The sequence below is a fragment of the Mastacembelus armatus genome, chromosome 24 (genome assembly GCF_900324485.2).
Source record: "Mastacembelus armatus chromosome 24, fMasArm1.2, whole genome shotgun sequence".
NCBI classification, from domain to species: domain Eukaryota; kingdom Metazoa; phylum Chordata; class Actinopteri; order Synbranchiformes; family Mastacembelidae; genus Mastacembelus; species Mastacembelus armatus.
In genome coordinates, this window is record NC_046656.1 from 7,764,900 (window position 1) to 7,788,877 (window position 23,978).

The 23,978-nt window shown below is 40.1% G+C and overlaps 1 protein-coding gene across 1 annotated transcript; it reads left to right on the forward strand.

The window, feature by feature from the left end:
* Positions 1 to 490: 490 nt before the first annotated feature.
* LOC113137628 (breast cancer metastasis-suppressor 1-like protein-A) lies at positions 491 to 6,120 on the forward strand. Its single transcript, XM_026319425.2, has 9 exons — positions 491 to 787; positions 950 to 1,040; positions 1,682 to 1,809; positions 2,239 to 2,318; positions 2,529 to 2,625; positions 2,829 to 2,918; positions 3,041 to 3,145; positions 3,365 to 3,494; positions 4,231 to 6,120. The coding sequence occupies exons 1-9, from the start codon at positions 652 to 654 to the stop codon at positions 4,346 to 4,348; spliced, it is 975 nt and encodes a 324-aa protein (XP_026175210.1). The 5' UTR covers positions 491 to 651; the 3' UTR covers positions 4,349 to 6,120.
* Positions 6,121 to 23,978: the final 17,858 nt, after the last annotated feature.

Below are 23,978 nucleotides of genomic sequence, written 5' to 3' on the forward strand. Positions count from 1 at the left end.
TGATTAATAAGTAACCTGTGAAAATAGCTGATAAAGTAAATAAGTAGAAAGTTAGACTGCACGTGGTGGGAACAGCCCTGAGACTCTCACTGACTCTGAAAACATCTTCTCTGTCCAAAATATGTACATCACTGTCTTCAAGTGAGTGTCCTGTCTCTTTTAAATGGAGCTGCTCCTCCTGTAAAGTACAGGTTGTTTTGGTTACCAAACCAAACAACTAGAAGTCACTAGATGTCCAGTTGCCATGACTCAGCCTCTAGGTAACTTCCCCTGAACGACTGAGAATCTTCACAGACGTCCTTCACAGATGGTACACGTCTAGTGTTTCTAGTGAATTTAAAGAAAACTACAAATCCCGAAATCATGGCGCTAAGTAAGGCATAAAGCCATGACGCTGCACACTCCGATACAGGAGGGGGCGACACGCGTCTGTGTAGCCCACCATAAAAGAGAAGAAGAAGAAGAATGACTGTCACAGTCTCAGTAAAGCTTTTTGTGATTGGTCGACGGTGGCCATGTTTGCACGTCCAGCTGTCTAGATGTGGGCTAGCTAACCGGTTAGCTGTCTGAGCTACATTTGCTTCTTTAGTCGGGGTAAACTTAACGAACAGCCCTGTCGTCCCGTTAACACCGGCTCATCTGTACGCCGCAATGCCGGTTCACTCCCGGGAAAAGAAAGAAAGTAACCACGAAGAAATGGAGGTGGATTTTCCCGAGCAGGACGGCAGCAGCACAGACGAGGAGGACACAGTCAGCTCGACCGTGTCTGAAGATGGAGACAGCTCGGGTAAGACAAACAGGCCTGAAATATCAACCCTAACTACAACTACTTAAAAAAAAAAAGTGCTTATCTGTCAGACATGGGTCAAACAAGATATTTTATCAGAAGGTGGTGCTGTGGCAGAAAAAGATTTGACGTGTCAGATGTGTGGTGTGTTGGTTTGAACAGAGATGGATGATGAGGACTGTGAGAGGAGGAGGATGGAGTGCCTGGATGAGATGACCACCCTGGAGAAACAGTTCACAGACCTGAAGGAGCAGTAAGTTCCTCTCACTTTATTTCCAACAAAGAAACAAAACAAAACAAACAAACATCCCTCGCCTTGTGCTGCCTGACCTGAATTAGCATGGAAACCAAATGAGTCTGGACAGGAAGCTCTGACATGCTTGTTAGCTCCTTTAAGTGTTCTCCCACAGACTATTCCCACATTAGCTGTTGTAATATTTCTAAAAGTGTCATGGGCACCTAGTGGAGGTTCACCTGTCAAGATAAGGGTCAGATCACTGCCCTAAGGTGATTGGCAGAGTATTGGTGTGGAAACAAATGGTAGTTCAGAGTGAGGAATTGACATCATCCGCCATGAAGTTTGATCAGCCGACCATTCTGGGTGCCACTGTCCATCTTTTGTAAGTGAAAGTTTTTGGCTTCTAATATGGTAACTGGAGGATTAAGTAAATGTCTAAGTGCCTTGCAGGGGTGGCATGTTCTTGAGAAGTAATAGCATGATTTTTGTAACGGTCTCTTAGCTTACGCTGCTCACTTCTACACTTTATAAAGGATTCTTGTTTCATTGCATTTCATGCTAAGGTGAATTCACTTTAAGGCAATTGGTGGACTCACACTAACTACAATAATGATCAAGCTTCAGTTTAGACGTATGCATTGCTTCATTGTTTTTAGGTTGTATAAGGAGCGTCTGAGCCAGGTGGACATCAAGCTGCAGGAGGTCATGGCTGGCTGTGCCCAGGAGTACTTGGAGCCTTTAGCCAACCTGCAGGAGAACATGCAGATCAGGACCAAAGTGGCTGGTGAGTCCAAAGAGTGGTGCAGTCATCTTTGCTTAACATGGGATGATTGGGATCTGATTCCTACAACACATTTTTACAGACTAGCCCTTTAGCTTCGCCATTTGAATTTGTGCATTTATTCTCCATTAAATTCTGTTTTGTTTTTGGTTGACGTATCATTACTATTTACTTTCTGGGTTTTATTCTCTGTAAAAACACTGTAAAACCTGTTTTTGAAAGCTGTTCTATAAATTATTGTTTTACAAAGGTTTTTGTTGCTCTGTTCTATCACTGTTTCTTATGTTAGTGACCACAATGCTGCCCATTGCGTTCCGCAGTGCATGTCTATAAGAATCCAACAAGGTTTTAGAGCTAGAACAATATCATTGTCTGCTATGAAATATGGCATTTCTCTGCCTCAGATTGATTTAACACAAATGTTTGCTGCAGGGATTTACAGGGAGCTGTGTTTGGAGTCTGTGAAGAACAAGTATGAGTGTGAGATCCAGGCTGCCTGCCAGCACTGGGAGGTGAGAGGCCTTCAGGGGTTAAAAGGAGCGGAAACTGGGGTTTGAGTTAAAATATATCCTGTATAACCAAATGATTGCCTTTGCAACATAGTAAGTCAACTCTAATTTTGGATTTTTATGTCCATATACACTACCTAAATACCTAAATGCCTAAATGCAGTGCCTAAATGGAGTCATTTTAACCATAGTTCCTCCTGTTTCTCTTTTCAGAGTGAGAAGTTGCTGCTGTTTGACACTGTGCAGAGTGAACTGGAGGAGAAAATAAGAAGACTGGAGGAAGACAGACACAGTATTGACATTACCTCAGGTACTAACTCAAGCTGTAACAAACAATGATCTTATTAAATATGTTTTTTAATCTATTAATCATTTAGTCAATAAAACATCATGTATATGTTAAGTGACTACTTAAAATTTGTACTAGTTAAATGTAAATAGCAAATAGAAGAGAAGGAAATGACACAAAAGAACAGTATTTCCCCTGTCCCTGATCTGTCCTGTTTTTTTCAGAGTTGTGGAATGATGGATTGCACTCTCGGAAAAACAAGAAAAAAGATCCATTCTGCCCTGTCAAGAAGAAGAAGCCTGTTGTTGTTTCTGATATCCTTTTCTGATGTCCCGTCCTTGCCTTATTCATCGCTTAATCCTACATTTTGTTGTGGCATGTGTGTTGTGTTGTTCCTGCCACTTGTCATTGGAACTTGCCTTAACCTTTCTGTTACGGCCTTATATTGTTTACATGCTGCAAGATCTGGATATTCTTGAAGATTGGACCGCAATAAGAAAGGCGATGGCATCACTGGGACCGCACAGGGTGAAGGTGGATGGTAAGAGATTTCCCTCGTCATTTGTTAAAGTCGGTGTCTGCTGAGAGCAGCGATCAACACACAAGCACAATGCATTCTGTTAACAGTTCTCAAGTTCATTGTAAAGGAGACGCATTTTTTTTTTTTTTAGCATTTCTTTTAACCTTACCCTCCCTTTAGTCATTTGTTCCCTGGGCTGTCTCTCCATCTTTTCCTCACTTCATTTTTTTTCCACTCCAGCACCCACAGTCAAGCCAGACAGACATCACCATGTGGCGCGCACTGAGGACGGGCGACTTTTCTATGACAACCAGTGGTACTGCAGAGGACAGGCCATCTGTATCAACAGAAAGGACGAGCACCCGACTAGGTGTGTATGTGTGGGAGGGAGACTTAATGAACCCTGAATCGAACGCCCTTTGTAAGAAGGAGAGGAAGTGAAGGTTTTAGCCTGAGGGGTTTGTGAAAATTTATGTTTAAGAGACAGTGGTGTTTTTGTTTTTTTTTTTGTTTGTTTGTTTTTTCTTTTCAAATGTTAAAGATTGTGGATGAATTTAAGCAGAAAGCCAATGTGACTATTAGGCTCAGTGACTGAGTCTGCATTCTCCTCTTTGTGTGTCCTGCCCTGTGTGTTGTCAGGGCAGAATGCACAGTGAATAGAGAGTATGCATTGATGTCAGTGTTTCACAGCACGCCACCACCCCCCTTTCACCACTGCTGAGTGGCAAAACAAATGCAACAGGTGGCTGTTATGAATGGGTAGTGCTGTGATACAAGGATCTGTACAAAATGCCAGGAACTCAGCAGTCTGAGGATGTTAAAATGTAGCTAGAAATGAAGTCCTCCGACACATACAGAGTTACTGCAGAAACACACAATAGCACAGCAAGAAAGTAACAGAATGTATCGCTTCATGTTTCTCTTCACTGCAGTTTGTTGAAAAAATAAAAATAAAATAAAGAACTTTTATTAGTTGCATCACACACTTCTGACTTGAGTTTTTTTTCTACTCGGGCAAGTAATTGTCTTTACATCTCTGTAGTATTGTCATACATACCGTCTATATTAAAGTTGTTCCAACATTGTTCTGTTTTTGTCTCTTGCAGTGCCATCATCACCACCGTCAACAACGATGAGGTGTGGTACAAACGACTGGACGGCACCAAGTCAAAGCTGTACATCTCCCAGCTGCAGAAAGGCAAATACACTATCAAACACTCCTGAAACACATGTACGCCCAGACACATACCCACACACACACACAGAACAGATAACAGCATTATCTTTGCCATGCTACTAGGTCATTTCCATGCTGTGTCTTTCCACATGGTTTCCAAATGTCCCCGTTCACAAACACTAACACTTCTTCTGTGCACACGTTGGGAAAAAAAAAAAAAAGAAACTGTTTAAAAACAAATATCAGCTGACCTTTTCCCTCTAAGGAGATGATCTTCTCTGTAAATATGTACATATACAGTATGTTGATATTATTGACAAGGTCACAAAGTGTCATTTTCTCTGAAATGGAGATCAATGCAAAGTGCTGCTAAAGAAAAGTGGGAGAAAACCAGAGCAGTAGTGAACTGTGATCCGCGGAGCTCAGTCGCGTGCCTTTCTGAGATGAGACGATGCCCCAGCTGAACGGGAATTTCAAAAAAAAAAAAAAAAATCTATCAAGCCTTACTCATTACTGTGTTAACACCAAGAGGACTGAAAGTGGTCAAGTTAGAAAGAAACCGTGATGCAGGTGAGAATGCTGTCATCAGTGACTTAGACTTGAATTTCATGCTCCATAGAGCCTATTAAATCTGTATTTAGGATTCCCAGGGATCCCAGTTTGCGAAAATCTTTGCTTTTATAAAAAAAAAAAAAAAAATGCACAAGTGTTAATATGAAGATAGATAATGAGAGATCAATTTTGTGTAAATGGTTATATTGTGAACCTAATGAGAAAACTATTCTTTAAGAGCAGCCCAGTGTTTTGTTGAAACCCACTTGGGGACCAGTGTACTAAATGGTCTCTTGACGTTTTGATGTTTTTGTGTAACTTTCAAGCACTACATATTTTTTTTGTTTCACCCCAGGCACTAAGTAAAATCTAACAGGAATTATATAAGGCTAAACATGCAGTAATGAGAGGTAGCCTATATATAGAAAAGACATTTTGTATTTATTTTACTATGATTTTTCCCTCTGTCCCCTGTCATGTTGCCTTGCATCTGAACCTAAAATACAAAGGGAAATTCTGGTGTATTTCCTGTATTAAAAAAAAAAAAAACATATAGAAGACTCACGCAGCTTACTTCAATATATGTTGTTTTGCATATAGTTGGTGAGCACAAAGTCAGCGCAACCCGCAAAGTGACTGTCTATTTTAAGGAAATACACCAGATTTACAGGTACCAAGGAAGCTCTACTCCACAGGTTTAGACTGCATTTTTGTCTGTAGTGATAGCCTCAAACATGTCATTCGTAGCGCTGTTTTTCATCATAGGTTTTTCTTCTGCTGTTGCATTTGAAAGGAATAGTTTAAGTCCAACTGTGCAAATGTTAACTGTCTAAAAAATCAGAAGTATCTTCTGTTTCCTGTCCTTTGCTCTTGTCTTTGTACCCCCTGTCTTCAGTCTTCTTTGCTCTCAGTAAAAATGTTCTTCTACGTTGATGTATTAAGAGAAAGCAAGGTTAAGGATTTGTGTGTGCGTGCGTCCTAGTTTATCATGACAATTCTTTATACTTTCAACATTGCATAAGTATTTCAAAGTATTACCTTCCAACAGTATTGTATTGAGAGGTGCTTGCAACACTACATGACAAACAAAGAAAATGTGTCTATGAAGCTTAATGTGGCATCTGCTGAGCTGAATTTTGGCTGTTTGAATATGCTTTGTCCATACCTTTTTATGAATCATGGTTTCTTTTCCGTTTCCATTAGAGGTAAAAGGAAAACTGTCATTGTGCCATTGCATGTACGGCTGATTAAAAGATTTTGTATCATTCAAAGAGTCAAACTTGCATGGGAACAGTTTATACAAGAGCAAAATCTTAATTTGAGTGGAATTATGTGTCTACTATTTTTGCCTGCGCTGTTAGCAAGAGTGTGCATTTAATTGATTTTAGTATCAACCAACACGGCTCAGCTAAAGTCAAGCTGATTTTTTTACTTAAATGCTTTTGAACAAAAAAAACAAAACAAACTTTGCATAGATTAGCCTAACATTCACCAGCAAAGAGAGTATAAAGCCTTATATAATACTCTAACGTACAAAGTGTACAGACCAAAGTCACCCCTGAGGTTCACTGAACCCTGACTGCACTTATGTGGCAAAAAAAAGTGTCTTATTTGGGAGAGAAATGCTGAGCTAGTCTTATTTAGTAATGGCTATTTCAGCTGCTGTGCTGTTTAACCTTTTAGTCACTTATTTCTGCCAGAGGGCCACTTACTAGATTAACATGACATACTGGTATTAATTCAAGAGCTACACTGATGTACCATTTCCTTTCCCCCCTCCCACTGTGTCTGCCTGCTCTTGGTCCTGTGGAGACGCTTCATGCACAACCATTGTAAATACTGATTGATTTATTGGGAATATCAATCAGATGCAGCAGTATGGCTAGAAGAAACTCAAAGGAAACATTTGAGATTGGTTAAAATCACCTAGATGGACCTTTATTACCAGATCAAGCTGTTTAATTATGTGTACTGGATAACCATGCAGTCACAAAATGTCAACCATGAGGTTTATGAAAGAGAATTTTTCAAAATTCCATACTCCTCTACCAGATAGTGCCTCTTTGCATCTCCATATTGCAGTACTGCCTGTCTGGCCAAAAGGTGTCAGTGGTGCTCCACAATGTAGAGCTGGGGTGAGCTAGCAGCTTCTGCACTTCATGGGAGGAGGGAGTTGGTCTGTGAATCTGGGACACCCTGCTGCTGAAGCCTCCCAGCTGATGTGAGAAAGTGAGGGGGGTGGGGGGCATGAATGCACAGTTTGATCACAACTCGCTGGCCACGTCTGCTACCGCAACACATAGGGGGAAAGAGAGAGAGGAAAATCCCCATCACCGCATCAAAAGCAGCAGCAGCAGCAGCAGCAGCAGCAGCAGCAGCAGCAGCAGCAGCAGCAGCAGCAGCAGCAACAACAAGCAAGCAACAGGGCTGTCTGCCTCTGTACACACCAAGCAGCATCACTCCAGAGGCTTCGTTGAATCCGTTTAGCACATTCCTGTGAGCACACCCATGAGCACATGTATGACTATGGTCAGAAATGGACATAGCATGCAGATACAGGCAGATAATAGCAGAGAGAAAGGGGTTTGTTTTCTAACTGCATCTGTGATGATGCTGGTTGAATGTGGTGCTTGTTGTGAGGCTTCTGGAGGGTTCTGTGGAGCTACTGTGATGAGCCAGGTCCTGATGGATGAGAGATGCTGGCCATCTTCTGCCCCATCTATACTTAATGAGTAACCAGAACTGGAGGGTCATTGGGCCGTGTTTACTGCAACACTGGGGCTAATTAGACCATGAAAGTGTCACAATGTGCTAAATTACTTATATCCCTACCCCTTTATGTGACATACATGTATGTGTGCATTTTCAGGAAATTGAAACTGTTTATGTGGATCTTTGCAAGTGTACATAGACTTTGCCAGTCTTGTGTGAAAGCTTTTACTGTACCTTTTGATTATGATTGTCTAAGAGAGGCTGCAGGTGAATGTCAGGGGAAGGAGACAATCTACAGCAGGACAGACAAGGACAGAGACAAACGGAGAGCAAGGTAGATTGAGGTCTGAGTTTGTCAGTGACAGTGGCCTAAACTTCAGTATTATCTTTCAGGATATAGCCTCGACCAGTCTAGATTCTTCTTGCATCAGATTGCTGCTTCTTTAATGACATGTTTAATTTGAAAACTGATTTCCACTTTAGTTGTTAAAGTAAGTTTAAATCCAGCCAATTGCATAAGTAACATTTTCTGTAGACCTTTTAAATATGATTAGACTGATTTTAACCAATAAATCTCTTGAAATGGAAGATGCTTTCCTCTCACCAAATGGTTTCAGAGCGGTTGCTGGTGGGGGAAACAATCACACCTAATAAAATACCTAAAAAAAGTACCTTTTGAATTTTAGTTGCACATTATCCTTCATCAGAAAGTTTCTTATTTCCACAGTTATTTATCAAGTATATTTGCTTTTAGTAAATATAAGCATACATAGACTTTTCTCCACAAATAATTTAATAATTTACAAATAATTGGTGATGCAAAATGTCAAATTCAAGCCGAATGCAACAGCACAATTAATAGTACATCCTAAAGGATGACATTTAAAATGTTTTGGAAAATATGCACATTACTCAACTTAAGATGGTATTTGTGATTTAGAATTAGGAGAAAAACAGTTAAAGCCAACTCTAGCTTACCAAAAGCTCTGCCTTATTAGGTATTGCTAGTTGGAGAGACCCTTCAACATGCTGCCTGTTACCATATCAACCTGTGCACAACACAGAGATTCAGTATCTGCCACAGGATATCTGAGACCAATAAGATAATTTTGGTGCCACTCCTGAGTTTGCTTTTGCCAACAATGTGTGTCGACTGCCAAGCCATTTGTCGGTGAGCTGCAAGCAAGCAAGGGTTTGATAATATTCTGTGTTCTTACATAATGTTTGCTGTGAGGACACAGATCCATAGTAACAGCTGTTTCGATAAGTTCATGGACCCACGGCCCTTTTCTGGGTCTGATTTGTTCTTTGGGTGTTCCTAAAAGCCTACCTTAGAGTTCCTAATCTTTATGTGAATAAATGGATAGATGGATGGCACATCCATGTGTGGCATGTGCCGTGGCATCTGTTTACTTGATGATACATTGATATTGTGTCCTGGTATGTGTAATCAACCTCTGCTGTCTGACTTGAACACTGCAAGCAAAACCAAGAATATGAAAAAGCATCTAATGATCTCTTCCTTGTGAGGCACAATCTATCTGGGTGTCTCGCTTTGTCCTGAAAGGCTTTTTGATAACCAAAAGACCCTCAGAGCCCAGAAGGTGGCTATTGTGGATTTATCTTTAAGAAGGCATCATGAGAGTCTGAATGTGTAACAAAGCAGTGACAGTCTTGACTGTGATGCATCAGAGCATAACGGTTTCCCCCCCCGCCCAAATCAACCACCCTTGGAAATGGATGTTTCTGGTGATAGGCCAAGGCCAAAAAGGCTTCTTCTAATTTTCTCTTCCTTAATCTGATGTGTTAGCTGTCAGAGTCAGACAGAAAGAGCCACCTGTCAACCCCTTTGACTGAGCAGCATTCTTATGGTATCCTGAGGTGTCCCAGCTAATATGTGCTAAAATAGCAAACACTGGCAAGTGTTGTCACAGGCAAATGCAATGACTGGCACAGTGCTCAACTTGGATCCTGAGATGAACAGCATGCATCGATGATGGACTCCAGCAGTGACGGAGGAAAAATGTACTTTGCCATTTCTATCTAAGAATCAAAACGGGCAGGGTTTAAGAAGTGTGACGAGAGGGAGTTGACCCAGAGAGCTACCCAATCTGTTCTGTTCTCCCTTTCCTGTCTGTCACATTGGGCTATTAAGGTGTATGCATCAGTAATCTCTTCTTGTCATGTGGGCTGTGGAGAGAGTTTATTTTTAACCACTCTCTGCTGAAATTGACAGAGGCGGCTGCATAATGTGGTACATTCCTCTTCCCCTCAGCAGAAATTGCAGTTTGTACCGATTGGGCAGGTGCCTCTGTGGCTGTTGTCCATCACAACAATGGCTGAGAGGGTAAATAAGTTGTGTGCCCTTTATTACCACCCAAATTAGTTGACAGGGCTTGAGAGTCATATACCTTCGGATAAAACCTTCCCCCTTTCAGCCAACAAATATTAAGTTTGTTCAGGTTCAGAGTGGTTTGTTTCAGTGCCCTGTATCCCTAGCCCTACATGTCAAACTGAAATGAAAAGTTGCATCATTTGTGCCCTTTGTGTACTCTGGCATGGTATCCTTTCTACAGCACATTTTCTGTTCTGTGTTGTTATTGGTAGACCACCTGCGGTGCACCCATGGGCTGTGCAGAGGTGTATCACAAGGAAGCTGGCTATTTACAGTTAAAAAGGAGTGAAATAGGGGCCTCGCCCAGGGGAATGTTTGTTGGGCACATCTACATATTGTCATCCAAGTTTTTTAAGTTTAAGTGCTTTGTGACTGACATGAGCTACTGTCAGACAGATCATGTAGCAAAAAGTTGGGTCTGGTTTAATTTTTGCTGCAATGCAGATTGATGATATTTGACAAGTTGCTGCATTGACCAATCACAAGCACGCAGGTGTCCTTTCCTGCTGAATTTGTAACATGAATACTGTATTTTAGCTCGTTTACCTCAAGATTACCATGAAGAAAGATGAAACAGTTGCTGGCTTGACAGTTTTATAGAGCTGTAAAGACCTCTCTTTGAGTACAATCCCCTGCGCTGTGTTTTGGCATTTTATAAACTTTTAAACACATAAATGTGTTGCTTCAGCTGAACTTTCCAGATTGTATTTCATTGTCAGTGATACATTAAACAACACACCCGCACCAACCTTGTGTTGATTTAAAACAGGACAAATGTCTGTGTGATTACAGTCTTAGATCAGACTTCCTTTTACTAGGTCTCCAGCACCTTCTGTGGCACAGACAAATGGGATATAGCATTTAACTTTGCTAAATTAACTGCTGATGCAGCCTTGTCACTTGGAGTACTATACTTTGCCCTTACTCTACAAAAGGGCAAGAAGGCAAGTAGCAAGTTAGAGCTACTTTCCTTCATGAGAATTTTAAACATGTAGATCTTTGATGACAAGTGGTTGGAGCCTTGTTTGAGGGTCACTGCATACAGAACATGAGTGACTCTCATTAGTATTCCTAATTAACCAGTTCTATAAGTGCGCTGAACTAATGAGCAGTCAAGTATATATGGTATATGGTGAGCTATGGTACCAGCAAATTAGAACACTAACCTTTATCTAAAATTGAAAGAAATACTCAATTGCCCCTTCATATGGTTGATTTCTGTCTTTGACTTAATATCTTGAAACTGAGAAGTGCCAACAGACTGGCAGACCTGTATGTGTCAGGTTTATTTAGCTGACCTGACAAAGTGGCAGTATCACCTTCCATCTCCACACCCTCTGTCCTCAGACACCATACAGTATCTCCTCATTATGTCAGGTCTGATATGCAAAGTAGTCCGGTCACTACTGTAGCATGGCAGAGGCACGCAGGGGTAATGTTTGCTTGATGCTTGTGTGTGTGTGTGTGTGTGTGTGTGTGTGTGTGTGTGTGTGAAAGGGTGTGTGTGTGAGAGGGTGTGTGTGTGTGAGGGTGTGTGTGTGTGTGAGGGTGTGTGTGTGTGAGGGTGTGTGTGTGTGTGTCTGTGTGTCTGTGTGTCTGTGTCTGTGTGTCTGTGTCTGTGTCTGGATGAGCATTGAGCCCTTTACTGTGTGGATGGTGGATGGACTCCCTAGGCAGTGACAGGATGGTTGCAATAATTTTATATACAGGAGGGTATTCAGTTCAACATCAGCTCACACACAGATAAACACACACACCTTATCCACCTCTCACATGCTCAGTGCAGGCCCAGTATGGAAATGTAGTAAAATGGTTAACTGGCATCAACGACAGAGATAGAGACTTGGTCATCAAGGAGGTTCTCCTGCATCAAAATATAGTTACAGGCTTCTTGTCTTTCAGGATGTAGGTTGGGTTTGTTGTAAATTACAGGCACACATATACATGTTTCACCTAACAAGTCCACAGTGTATATGGGATTTGTATATTGCATGTTGGACATGCATGTCAGGATTCGTATGTTTGTGGTGGACACAGGATCGGTGGAGTGAGAAACAGAAAGCTCACCCAGCCATTTGGATGCAGTCCTAATTGGCAGTGCACTGCTGACAGGATGCTGACAGAGCACAACGCACAGACAGGTACTCCGTTTCTTCATCTGGGTTTGTGAAAGTATTTCCTCTAAGGAAGCCCCTGCCCTACTCATTTTCAGGCATAAACCTTTTGTGGTGCCTTTTGACAAGTTAGAAAGCTTGTCATTTTTCCAGTGTTAGGATACATCGAGTAAAGGCGATGGGGTGGCTGGAGGTGGGCCAGCCTTAATGAGAGTGTTCTCTGCTGCTTATCTGGCCTGGGTGGTTTCCTCTTCAGTGACCTGTGTTATGTGCCAATCAGGTCAGGAATGGAGGAGGTGGTGGGGAGAGAATGTTGAAGCAATACAATAAACAAAGTCATCTAAACAAAAGTACAGCTAAAGACAAGCCAGGTGAGATGAAAACTCTGACAGGTGTAATCAACACCTTCAGTAACAAAGCTACAGATCACGGTAAAATAACAACAAACAAGGAAAACAACTATACTGAGAAGTGGACAAAATACCACCGGAAGCAAGCCAGTAGAGCTACCAGAGTGACCTTGGTCCAAGCAATTACAATAATTCACAAAACACCCACAATTGTAACAAGAACAAATCAATTGTGCCTTTAAGCCACAGCAAATATCGAGACAGATGCACAGATTAAGTCCAACGCTGAGGAGGGTTTTACACCACAATAAGACGTGATTGCAAACATCCAGCTGCTCTTGATGAGGAGGCGGGGATGTCTCAGGGACCTCTGCACACGACATCAGACAGCTCCTGTAACCACACCCTAAGCACACCCACCCACACACTCAGCATACACTACACACTATACAGCTAGGCTGTAAAACCTCTCCCTTATAATACTGGATTGTCCTGTTTTTATAACTTTTATTGAATTGATGCAGTTCGTCACGTATTTTTGTGCATATTTTTAATGCATAAATTTCATTTTCACAGTAGTGAAAACATCAAAATATAAAGTAAAACCAAATAACTGAGGTCAGACAGATAGGGACAGGCTTTGTCATCTCAAAGCATGTTAAGCTTGCTGTGGTTCTCTGTGCCCTCAGTGTCTCCCTGCACTAACTCTGGTTGGTTTTGCCCCGTAGCTAAACTCACCCACTTAATGTGTGTGTGTTGGTATCCTTATTTTTGGTAAACACTGAGTCCAGTGGACTGTTGCTGACTTTATTTGAATGTCAGCTGGAGTGGAGACAGAATCTAGTTTAAAGTTTATTTACTAGGGTAATGTTATAGCTCAGTTTTCTCAGGTTTCAGCAGATAAGCTAACATGAATTGAAGTAACAAAAGTCTATGATTAGGCAGAGTTTTATGAATAAGGCATGAAAGGTCTGCTGTTGTAGTACTGCTGTCATATTGAAGATGGCAACCCTATGAGTGGCCTGTGTCTGGAGGAACACAGAAATGAGCATTCACACAGTAACTTGGATACCTTTCATGTTTACACATGTAATGGTATGTTCACATGTAGATACACGGAGAGCTACCGCTCGTCATAATGGAATACATATGAAACACAGAGCTTTGGATGGGGAATAAAGACCATCAAGATGCCAGTAAAATTGGTTAGAGACGTAAAAACGTCTGAAATGAATCACATCTAATGCTTGGAAAGGTTGCTGCCTCAGGGTGCTTTTACCCAACACTTTATTTTGGTGGGTCACAATATCACTTTAATGCACTTCTTTCTCTCTCTGTCTCTCATTCATAAATAAATTTACTGACTTAGATTCTTTCGGGTGTCCTTTCTGTTGTGTATACTTTATGTGAAGTTATGTCATGCACTGTATGCCCCTCAGACATGTAGCTGAGCTGTACCTAGTAAGCCATGTTGGCAAAGAATAACACAATCATTGTCTAGATTCAAGTATAGGAGGGGGATGCTGTATATTTTTTATATTTTGCCCAGGTTTCATACTCTTTACAGCATCATTCTGGATAAAACAAGAGTCTGACCTTTTCAGAAATACACTTTTTCACTTTCCGGTAGCAAGTTATGTCTCGCCTGTTCATTAAATATGAAGCTACTGCCAGCAGCCAGTTAGCTTAGCTTGGCAAGAAGATGGGGAACAGTGGGCCTGGCTCTGTACAAAGGTGACAAAGCACCTCCAAAGCTCACTAATTAACACTTCAGAACTTCTTTGTTTTGCTGGAGTCTCTACTGCTTGTTTGGCAGTTGGTGTTGTCAGCCCAGAAATAGCCAGATACTTTGCTGTGTTCACGCTATGTTGGCAGAATGGGCAGAACAGGAAAAACTCATGTTTTTATTCCAAGATGATAACCCCCCATAACACAGCGACTTGTTGCTGGTACACTTTTACACATTGTTGTAGCTGACTGTGCTAATTACAAAATATTAGTGTGCTAACACCCTAAACTAAGATGTTGAGCGTGGTGAACATTTTACCTACTAAACATCAGCATGTTAGTATTTTCATTTTAATTATGTAAGGTTTTTGCATTAGCGTTGATTTTAAAGCACTAGCTGCAAGCTCTTAGTCATAATCCTGTACGTAATATCATCATCATAATAGATTCATTTATTTAAGTGAACTCTGAGCACATTCAGGTGATGTGTAGTTTTCATTTATTCATTTAAACAACTGGACCTGAAAAATAATTGTTCATTTTGTTGCTAACTCCATGTTCATTCTGATTATCATCTACATGGTGTTATGACACCAGGACATAGCTGTGATCGTGTACGTCTTTCAAGGAATGTTCCAGAAAAAGCAGGGGACGGGTGTTTGAGACTCATGGGAGGCTCTGCATTGAGAGGAGCTGAAGCATCCTTAATTCCTTTAAACTGGAGGGAGAGTTTAAAAGGTGAAACTGCTGTTGGGCTTAGTGCAGTGAGACATGCAGACAGGAATCGTAGACTCGTCAGGGGATGACCCCACGTTTTAAAGTACAGTCTGTGTTTCCTCTCTCGCTGTTCTCCCTTTTCTCAGGCTGCCTTTTTAATGTTACATCCCTTTTGTTGCGTTTCTCTCTTTTACACTCGCTTTCACTCCTAAATCCCAGTCCCTCTGTACATTTTAAGTTTATAGATGAAACTTTTAGTTGGGCTCTGAACATTTTTCCTTTTTTATTTTTAACTCATGTAAAGAATGATTAATTTTCTCCCCAAAATAATCTGCCTACCCGTAACATTTTTAAAACTTAAAACAATAGGAATTATAAAAAGCAGTTTATGGATTGCAAGATTTTATTGTTTGTTTTTCCTTATCAAATAATGCTTTCTCTGAAAAGTGAGGAACTTATTTGATGTTCATTATATTTTATATGTTCAATATAAGATGAGTAGCAGTTAGTTAGTTCTTCACCCCATCTGTTTAAGAACACATTCGTTTGTTAATCAGTAATGGACACATTTTTTCAGTTCTTCGTCAACACCGTCAGATGTTGACTGTCAGATTTTTACAGAAAATGTTTATTCATTATTCAGTTTATGTTGTTGATTAAATAAAGCACACTGATCTGCATCCTCTTATGTCTTATTATCTAAAGAATTGTTTTTTATATAATATTAAAATAAAAAATTATGTAAAAATTACGATATTTAGAAATCTGAGTTTTCAAAATAGTGCAGAAGTTTACATATTGTATTTTATTACATATAAGAGTAACTCAGGGCTTTTACAGCATAGTTCAGTCAATTAATGAAATAATTAATTCAATGTCAGAGGATTGTCTAAATATTTATTCCCAATTATTAAAGCTTATCCTATCTTATCTCAAAACACACACACATTGTGCACTTTGAATTGCGTAGTGTATGAAAGGTGCTATACAAATAAATTTGCCTTTGCCTTTTGCAATAGAGCTTACCATTTTACAAAGGTCCAAGTATACAACAGCACCAGAAAGGCCATGTGAGAATGGGTGAATGGGAAAATACTGCAAAACTTTGAGTCCACTTGAGTGTGTAGAAAGTCCAGCTATACAAATCATGTTAATATATTTTTGAATATATTTATACATATCGGGGCAGAACGGTGGTTAGTGGTTAGCACTGTTGCCTCACAGCAAGAAATATTCAGGCGATGTTCTAATTTTAATAGTCTTGCCACCAGAGCTGTTGAAACCAACAGTTCGTGGTTTTCACTGCTTACCTACTGTGTAATACCGTGAAAGATAATGTAAACAATATATGAAGCCAGTAATATGTTACAATGCAACACACGTGCATTTATGCATGTGCAACCAATGTCGTGGTTAGTGAGTGTTGTACATGGCAGATCATGGCAGTGTAATTCTTCCCTTAGATGATTTATTCAAATAGCTTTGGCCATAGCACTAGGCACAGGAAGGAATACAGCTAAATGAATAACATTGCCCATGTAAGACTGCACCACCTTCACATCTTTCCATTGGTTCTGGTCTGAATTGTCCTTTGTCTAGTCACAACATGCAGTTTATATATGGAAATGCTTCTGACTTTGTCTATGTATGTAAGTGTCGTATTTAAATGAGGCCAAAGCCCAATGTGATATCATCATCACCTCCAAAATGACATCTGAAACTTTCATATCATAGTAAATTTCTTGCTATGCTAATCACTGTGGCCCACAATGGAATATAGGACTGATTGCCATGAAATTTAGTACACGCCTTCCTTGCCTTCCTATGATTCCTAAGGACATTGCTGATGCCCTGACTTTTCCATTAGGGCCACCATTAGTCGGATACTCATTATTCTTCGTAAAATAGCTGGACAACTATTGTATTCAGTGCTACGAAATTTAGCACAAACATCCGTGTCATGCTCAGAAAAAATGGCAACGACTTGTGATCATCTTTTTTTTCATCATGGACCATCAAGTCAAAGTCTCAATTTGGCTTATTACCAAATAGTTGCACATAGAATGGCATTCCCATCAGCCTCAGCTGTGCTTTGTGTTTGGTGTTAATTAGCAACTGTATGTTAAGTCACTAGGCTCAGATGTTTACTATAGCAAAGATTATCCATGTTAAACATCATGATATACTTGGACACAGCTATCCCAAACTGCAACCTTACAGAGTAACTTGCATGCTTGCAGACCTTTCAGCCTTGTTGATTAGTAGTTGCAGATGAATTAACTAATTGTTTCAGCTCAACTACCTCTGCTCTAATGAATGAAGTTCATTGGCGTTCAAACCAAGTCCAGTGGAGCAGAAGTAAAGGCATCCCTCAGTTTTACGTCAAACAGTGACACATTCAGATCCAGTTAATTTTTTCAGTAAATGAATTAAATTAATGCAAATGAAACCTACACACATTGATCCATTGAAATCCTAAACTGTATTCCATTTGGGCCTGTGTCACCCACATTTCACTTACAATGCCACAACAAATGTGCAGCTGTGATCTGAGCAACACTGCCAGGGGATCACAGAGTGCAGCAGTTATACGAGGGTACTTGTCAATGTCTGGGGCCACAGGCTTGGCCTCGTCACAGCTCTCCAAAGCTGACATCAGATCGACTGTCATCTCCATTTATTATCAAGAGTCTGCCCCTCTGCTGTTGAGGCTACTGTAGCAACTCTCAAACGGCGAGTTGAAAGCAGGTGTTGAACACGTGGTACAGAGCCATCTGAGGACATGATGAGAAGCACTGACTCATAAACACAAGAGAGAACACAGTGTGAAATTGTCCAAGTGTTGTGACGCCTTTGCCGATCAATTCATCAGGTTGTGTAGAGGTCAGGCTCATTACGATTCAAGCATGTGTGGGGCTAATAGGTTAATAATGTGAAAGAGAAGAAGCTGTCTCTGGCTGTGCTGAACATTTACATTGTTTCAATTATTGTCCAAGGATAAATGCTGAATTGCAACATTACAAAATTGTCCAATTTGTTGAACGAAGATCCCTCGTGAAGGGAAACTCAAGATGTGGATCTTAGCAGACCATGTAAACATGAAAGCATGTAGGTGGATTTGAGTTTATGTGTGTGCATGTACATGTGTTTTCAACATTTGGATGTGAGTAGGCAGGTGGGATGTCAGAGAGAGAGAGAGAGAGAGAGAGAGAGAGAGAGAGAGAGAGAGAGAGAGAGAGAGAGAGAGAGAGAGAGAGAGAGAGAGAGAGAGAGAGAGAGAGAGAGAGAGAGAGAGCAGCAGCACCACCACCACCACCAAGCTTGAATACTATACTACATGAGGGTATTGTGTTTTTTCTCAGAATGGGGGTTTCGCAGCACTGATCTCAGTGAATTCTGTTGCTTCTTCGGCAGCGTTGGCAACATGAATATTCATTAGGTCCTCTTGTCTTTGGTAAAAGCCTTGTGTTGCTCCACATAGGCTGCCATCTCAAATGAGTTTGAGACTTGAAAAGGCATGGACAATGATAATGATGTGATCTACATTTCTCCTGATACCTGATTTATTTCTAATGTATCTCTCGGTACGCATAATTATCTCTGTCCTTACATTAAAAAAAAAAAAACAATACACAAATGTTATGTGAATTTGTTGAAAAGCAGCCCTCAAGCTTTATTCTGTTTATAAATAAGTAAATAGAATTTCCTGTCCAGCAGTGGTTCCATTTGCCTCAGCCCAGCCCACTGCTTCTAGCTGTTTTTTCCCTCACATGGTCCTCTCCAACATCCACACACACACACACACTTATCACCCCTTTGGCTTAACAGGCCTTCTTTCACCTCCAGCTGCAACAACGCCAGTATGCATGCATCTTCCATTCTTATGTAACCTTTAGAAGGAGGGGAAGCAGAGATGCAGGCTCGCTCTGTCTTTATGTGCTGGCTTCATTGAGTCTCTGGGATGCCCAAGGGTGCATATTATAACCCCAAAGACTCTGTACTGGAATATACATAAAGACAGAGCACCCTCAGAGCAACCCCCAGCCACCACCGCCAACTTGGCCCATCCATCTATATACATGTTTAAAGCAGAAATTAATGGGCTGGTGTGTCTTGCATCTCTTTATAGGGAGACATTCTGTTCTCTTTATCTGCCACCAAAGTAATGCAGAGGACTGGGGAAGGATAGAAAGAGGGGCTTTTATTGTGAAATGGACCCATCCTTTAATGGGTTAGAGGGAGGGAGAGTGAGAGAGTATATGAGCAAGAAGCTGCAGAGAAAAGAGTAACGGGGGCACTAATGGATTCCACAATGGTCCAATCATTTTTAAATCAGAATAATTCCAATAGCTTTTTATTTCTTATAGGGACAAATTTACTCTGCTATTGAGGCAATTATGACTGAACATGGTCTGACGTAACTATACCTTGTTATGGCATACCAATAACATGAGTGAGCACTTCCAGAAACTGTGGATTTTCTAGTGGGGTTATTAAGAGTACCCATCTTCTCATTAATGTTTTACTGGGGCAGAGCAAACAGCATTGCGAGAAAATTCCAGTTGTCCTTAAATACAGATCTGCTCTCAGCCATAGACTTATAAAATACATATCTATTCTATATGTCTATGCTCTCAGAACTGATCAAAAACTCAGCTACTATGTCACAGGCATTTGGGTTCAAATGTTACTAAAGCCTTTTAGTTCTTGCTTGCATACAATTTGCATGTTCTTGTATTCGCATGGATTTCCTCAGATTTCCTACAACACTACAAAATGGCTTTAGCATTCAGACTGCTATACATTTTGCACATTTTATTCTGTGGTAGATTTAATTTGAAATCAATAAATAGCCATTTTTGCCATTTAGTCTGCCCCTAACTTTTAATTACAAACCACCTTTTGTTAAAGTTATTCAGATATATCTTTAACTATTTATCAGATGTGCCTAAAACCTGTTTGGATTCCACATGTGGCAAACTATGTTGGCATAAGTCCCACAATTCACACTGCGTGTCACGTTAAAAAGCCACAGGTGCTCTTACACAATGATATTTTGTCAAGACAAAGATTGTGGCAAGGTCCTAAAACAATTTCCAAAGCTTTGACTGTTCTCAGGAGCAGAGGACCTTTAGTAATTGTGAAATGAAAGAAGACATTTTTCAGATTCAAACAAAATAACCAGTCAGAGAGGTGACGAACCAAATTAATTGTAAACGTGGCAGTTTTATCGATTTCTTTTTTTTTTTTTAAAAAAAGCACGATACAGTAATGTGGAAAATGTAAAGTGGTCTGAATGCTTTTTCAAACCAAACAGTTTAGTTGAATCGAAAACTGAATTTCCAATAGGTGTGAATGATGGTGTCAGTTTTGATAGTGCTGAAATGAGAATTTTTGGCAGAAAATGTATTATTGGCCTATTTATCTTAATTAGTCATTAAATTAGTCATTTATGAAGCAAAAAAAAAACGCCGACCACTCACGGATTCCAAGTTTTTCAAATGTGAGAATTTTCCTTGTTTTATGACATTATATATTGGACATTTTTGAGTTTTAGACTTTTGGTCCAACCGAACAAGTGATTTACAGACCACTGCTGTTCACTACTGCTTGACAGCATATAGACTAAGTGATTGTGAGTGAGTAATAAAAATGAGTAAGTTATGCCTGATTAAATTGACAGAAAGTAATAGGTCTGAAAACAATTATTTTTCCTAATTCTTTTGTGATTTCAACGATTAGGCAATTAAGTGGTCTACAAAGTATCAGAAAAAAAATATATCTCATGATTTCCTGATGCCAAAGTTGGCCTTTTCAACTCCACTTTTTTCCACTCAAACATATATGTTATTTGCGGTGATAGAAGAAGTTATATCCTTATAGGAACTAAAGCAGCCCAGTGCAAAAAGTCTGCCACATCAGTTCTTTACAAAATTTATATTGGAGAGGTGTTTTATTAGGTCTATTACTGGCATCTTGGTAAAGGTTTTTTTTCTAATAAATGTTGGATTCCATTAGGTTTTGCATGTGTATCTAATAAAGTAGCCACCGATGTAAATGTTTTCTTAATTCTTGTATCTTTAAGGAATATATGTTGCACACACATCTATAGAACAGTTTTTTATTTAACAAAAGAAAACAACAACTAAATGTTATATAGGACTGACACTGTGGCCTAAGGTTTCAAGTCTGGCAGCTGACCTTTACTGAGTAGGGATTTCTGGCACAACTTACTTCCACTGTGCACAGAGAAGGAGGGAAAATGTCTGATGATGTCAAACATCCAGCAAATGAAATCCACTGGTGGTGTAAAGAACGGCTTTATTCATGTATTATGTACCTGTAGTATAGGCCTCATAAAGGTCAGTGACCATACAAGAACTTTGACTAAATAAAACACACATAGGAACTATCTGAAGGAATAAGTAAACAAGCTTTTGGGTCTAGGCAGTTTTAATACCCTACTTGTGTACTCTAAATATTGAGTTCTATACCCATTTTGTCTGCTGACCTTTACTGGTGTTTACTGCTGAGTATACTGTTGGGGCTTATGATCACTATTCTGCATCAGCGACCCTGGTCCTACCTTTTGCTTGTCTTGGCTCTGTGCCTGTTGTCCTTTATTTGCCCCTCTCACTTGTTGCCCCTCTCCTGAGGCTAAATGTGAGCCCGTAAATGTTGGTCTGAGCTGAGCTCTAACCAAAGCCCAGTGAGTTCACCTGCCCTGAACAGGCTATAGCTGCTCTATTATTAATCAGCCATCTCAGGTGATCTCCTATAAACACTCTGTTATCATTTAGGATCCAATGTCTCATTAGCGGTCTATTCAGCTTCCTCAAATGTTGCTTTTGTGACTTCAGCTGGCCACCAACTCGTTGCCCTTGCCCAACCGATTGATCATTGGCTGTCTGCCATTCACCAGCCGCTGCCCCCGAGCTGTTATTGGTCCTAAATGAAGACTACAGGTGCTCCACTGGAAAGTGAAGACACCTCAGTTGGTGGTGGTGAGTTTCAGCAGGCCACTGCTGTCGTCTCAGGTTTTCATCTTTAAAGTCTCCTGCAGGTCTCCTTGGTAACCATGGATGAAATGCATTTCTTTCACTCTTCCCCCCACCCCCATATGCCAGGCCCACAGCTCAGTGGCATTTGGTAAACAGTCATGCTGTTTGGGGAGGGATTTACAATGCAACTCTACATAGCCCATGTGAATGTAGAATAAAAGTATATTTTTAGTTCAGTAAGCCGTGCCTCTGTGTGTTGAGTCTTTGACCATCCATTAGCACTGGACTAGCTTCATTGGACCAGGCCTTTGTACTCTTAAATTGGCCTCTGCATTATATACAGCAGTTCCATTACTATCCAGTTGGCTTTGAGCATTTCAACAAATCATGCCTTGATGCTTTTATGTAGACTCTTACGTGTGTATGTGTGTGAAGGAAAGTCAAGAATACAATACATTTGTTGTCAAATGAAAGAACATACTCTCCATTTCCAGAGAGGCCCCCTTGGTGTGCTCATTCTCCTTCGAGGGTACTTCCAATTCTGCTTTTTTAGATTTGGCGGCTATCATACCTTTTTGTAATACAAGCATTGTATTTGATCAACTGATAGGATCTAAAAAGGATGTGACATGCCTAAAATTAAGTCAGATGAGCATATATCTTTTAATGCTGCACTAAATAAAACAAAACAAACTCTCCAAAATCCAGTGTACAGCAGCACCATCAACTAGCTAGTGAACATCATGGAGGATTTAGCAGCTAAATAGCTAGATATTGTCCTTGGTGAAGAGCTAAAAGTGATTATTTGACTTGCATTCATAGGTGGACTGAAATATGACTCATGCTTAAATTGCACTGAACAGCATATTTCGGTTGTGAAAATAAACGGATGCTTGCTAACACTTAAGCCACTGTAATATTATTAGGTGATAATATGTCAGTGTTGTCTAATAAATATAAAGACTTCTGTTTTCCCTGAATTTAAGAGTAGAAAGTTATTGGTTATCAGTTATATAGTCTCATCTGCATAGCAATGAATAATTATAACAGTGTTTCCTAATAGCATTGCTGAAGGGAAGAATGTAGCACAGAACCTTGTGGAACTCCATAACTAACTTTTGTGTGCATGGAAGGTTCATTATGAACATAAACAAATTGGAATTTGTCTGATAAATAAGGCTGAAAGTATTTTAGTGCTGTTCTTTTAATCCCAATCATATGTTCCATTTTCTGTAATAAGATACTCTGGCTGATAATGTCAAATGCAGCATTAAGGTCTAACAGGACAGAGACAACACCGTTGTCTGAGGCTAAAAGAAGATCATTTGTGACTTTTAAGTGCTGTTTCTGTACTATGATCTAAATTCTGAAAATCTTCAAATCGTTCATCCCTGTATAAGTGGTCTGATAGCTGCTTAGAAACAGTGTTTTCAAGGGTTTTAGAAATAAAGGGTAGGTTGGATATTGGTATATAATTACACAGGACTTGATCAAGACTTGGCTTTTTGAGTAACCTTTTGATTACTGTAGTCTTAAAAGCCTAGGCCTTTAGCCTACTAGAGATAAATTGAGCAGGTCTAATAAAGATGAGTTGATTAATGGCAAGACACAGTCTAGTCTGGATTGGGTCTTAACATCTTTTTTCCACCAAATGGTTTCTGGGTTCAAACTTGACTTATGTTATGTGCACATACTGTAGTTTTCCTGTGCATTATTACTAACAGTTTTTTTTTCTTAAACATAATAGCTAGAACTATGAAAACAAAACACAAGGTTTAATATACTGATTCAAGATTGAATACCTGTTGGGAATACAAGGAACTAATTTGAAAACATAGAACCTGCAGGTTACAGTATTAACTTTGTGTCACATAATCAACAATGATCTGTTGTACAGTCTGTTGACCAAGGGGAACCCTAACACACTACACTAACATACCTGTAAGCACACCAAAACAATTTTGACGCTTCTCTGACTATTTTGATGTTTGGTAGCACAGTCTTTATTTGTCTCACTGGCAACTAGGACTCGGTCTTTATTAGATGCTCTGCTCTCTGCCACAGTGTTTTCAAAAAACACGCCAGAGAGACTGCTAATTAAGGGCCGG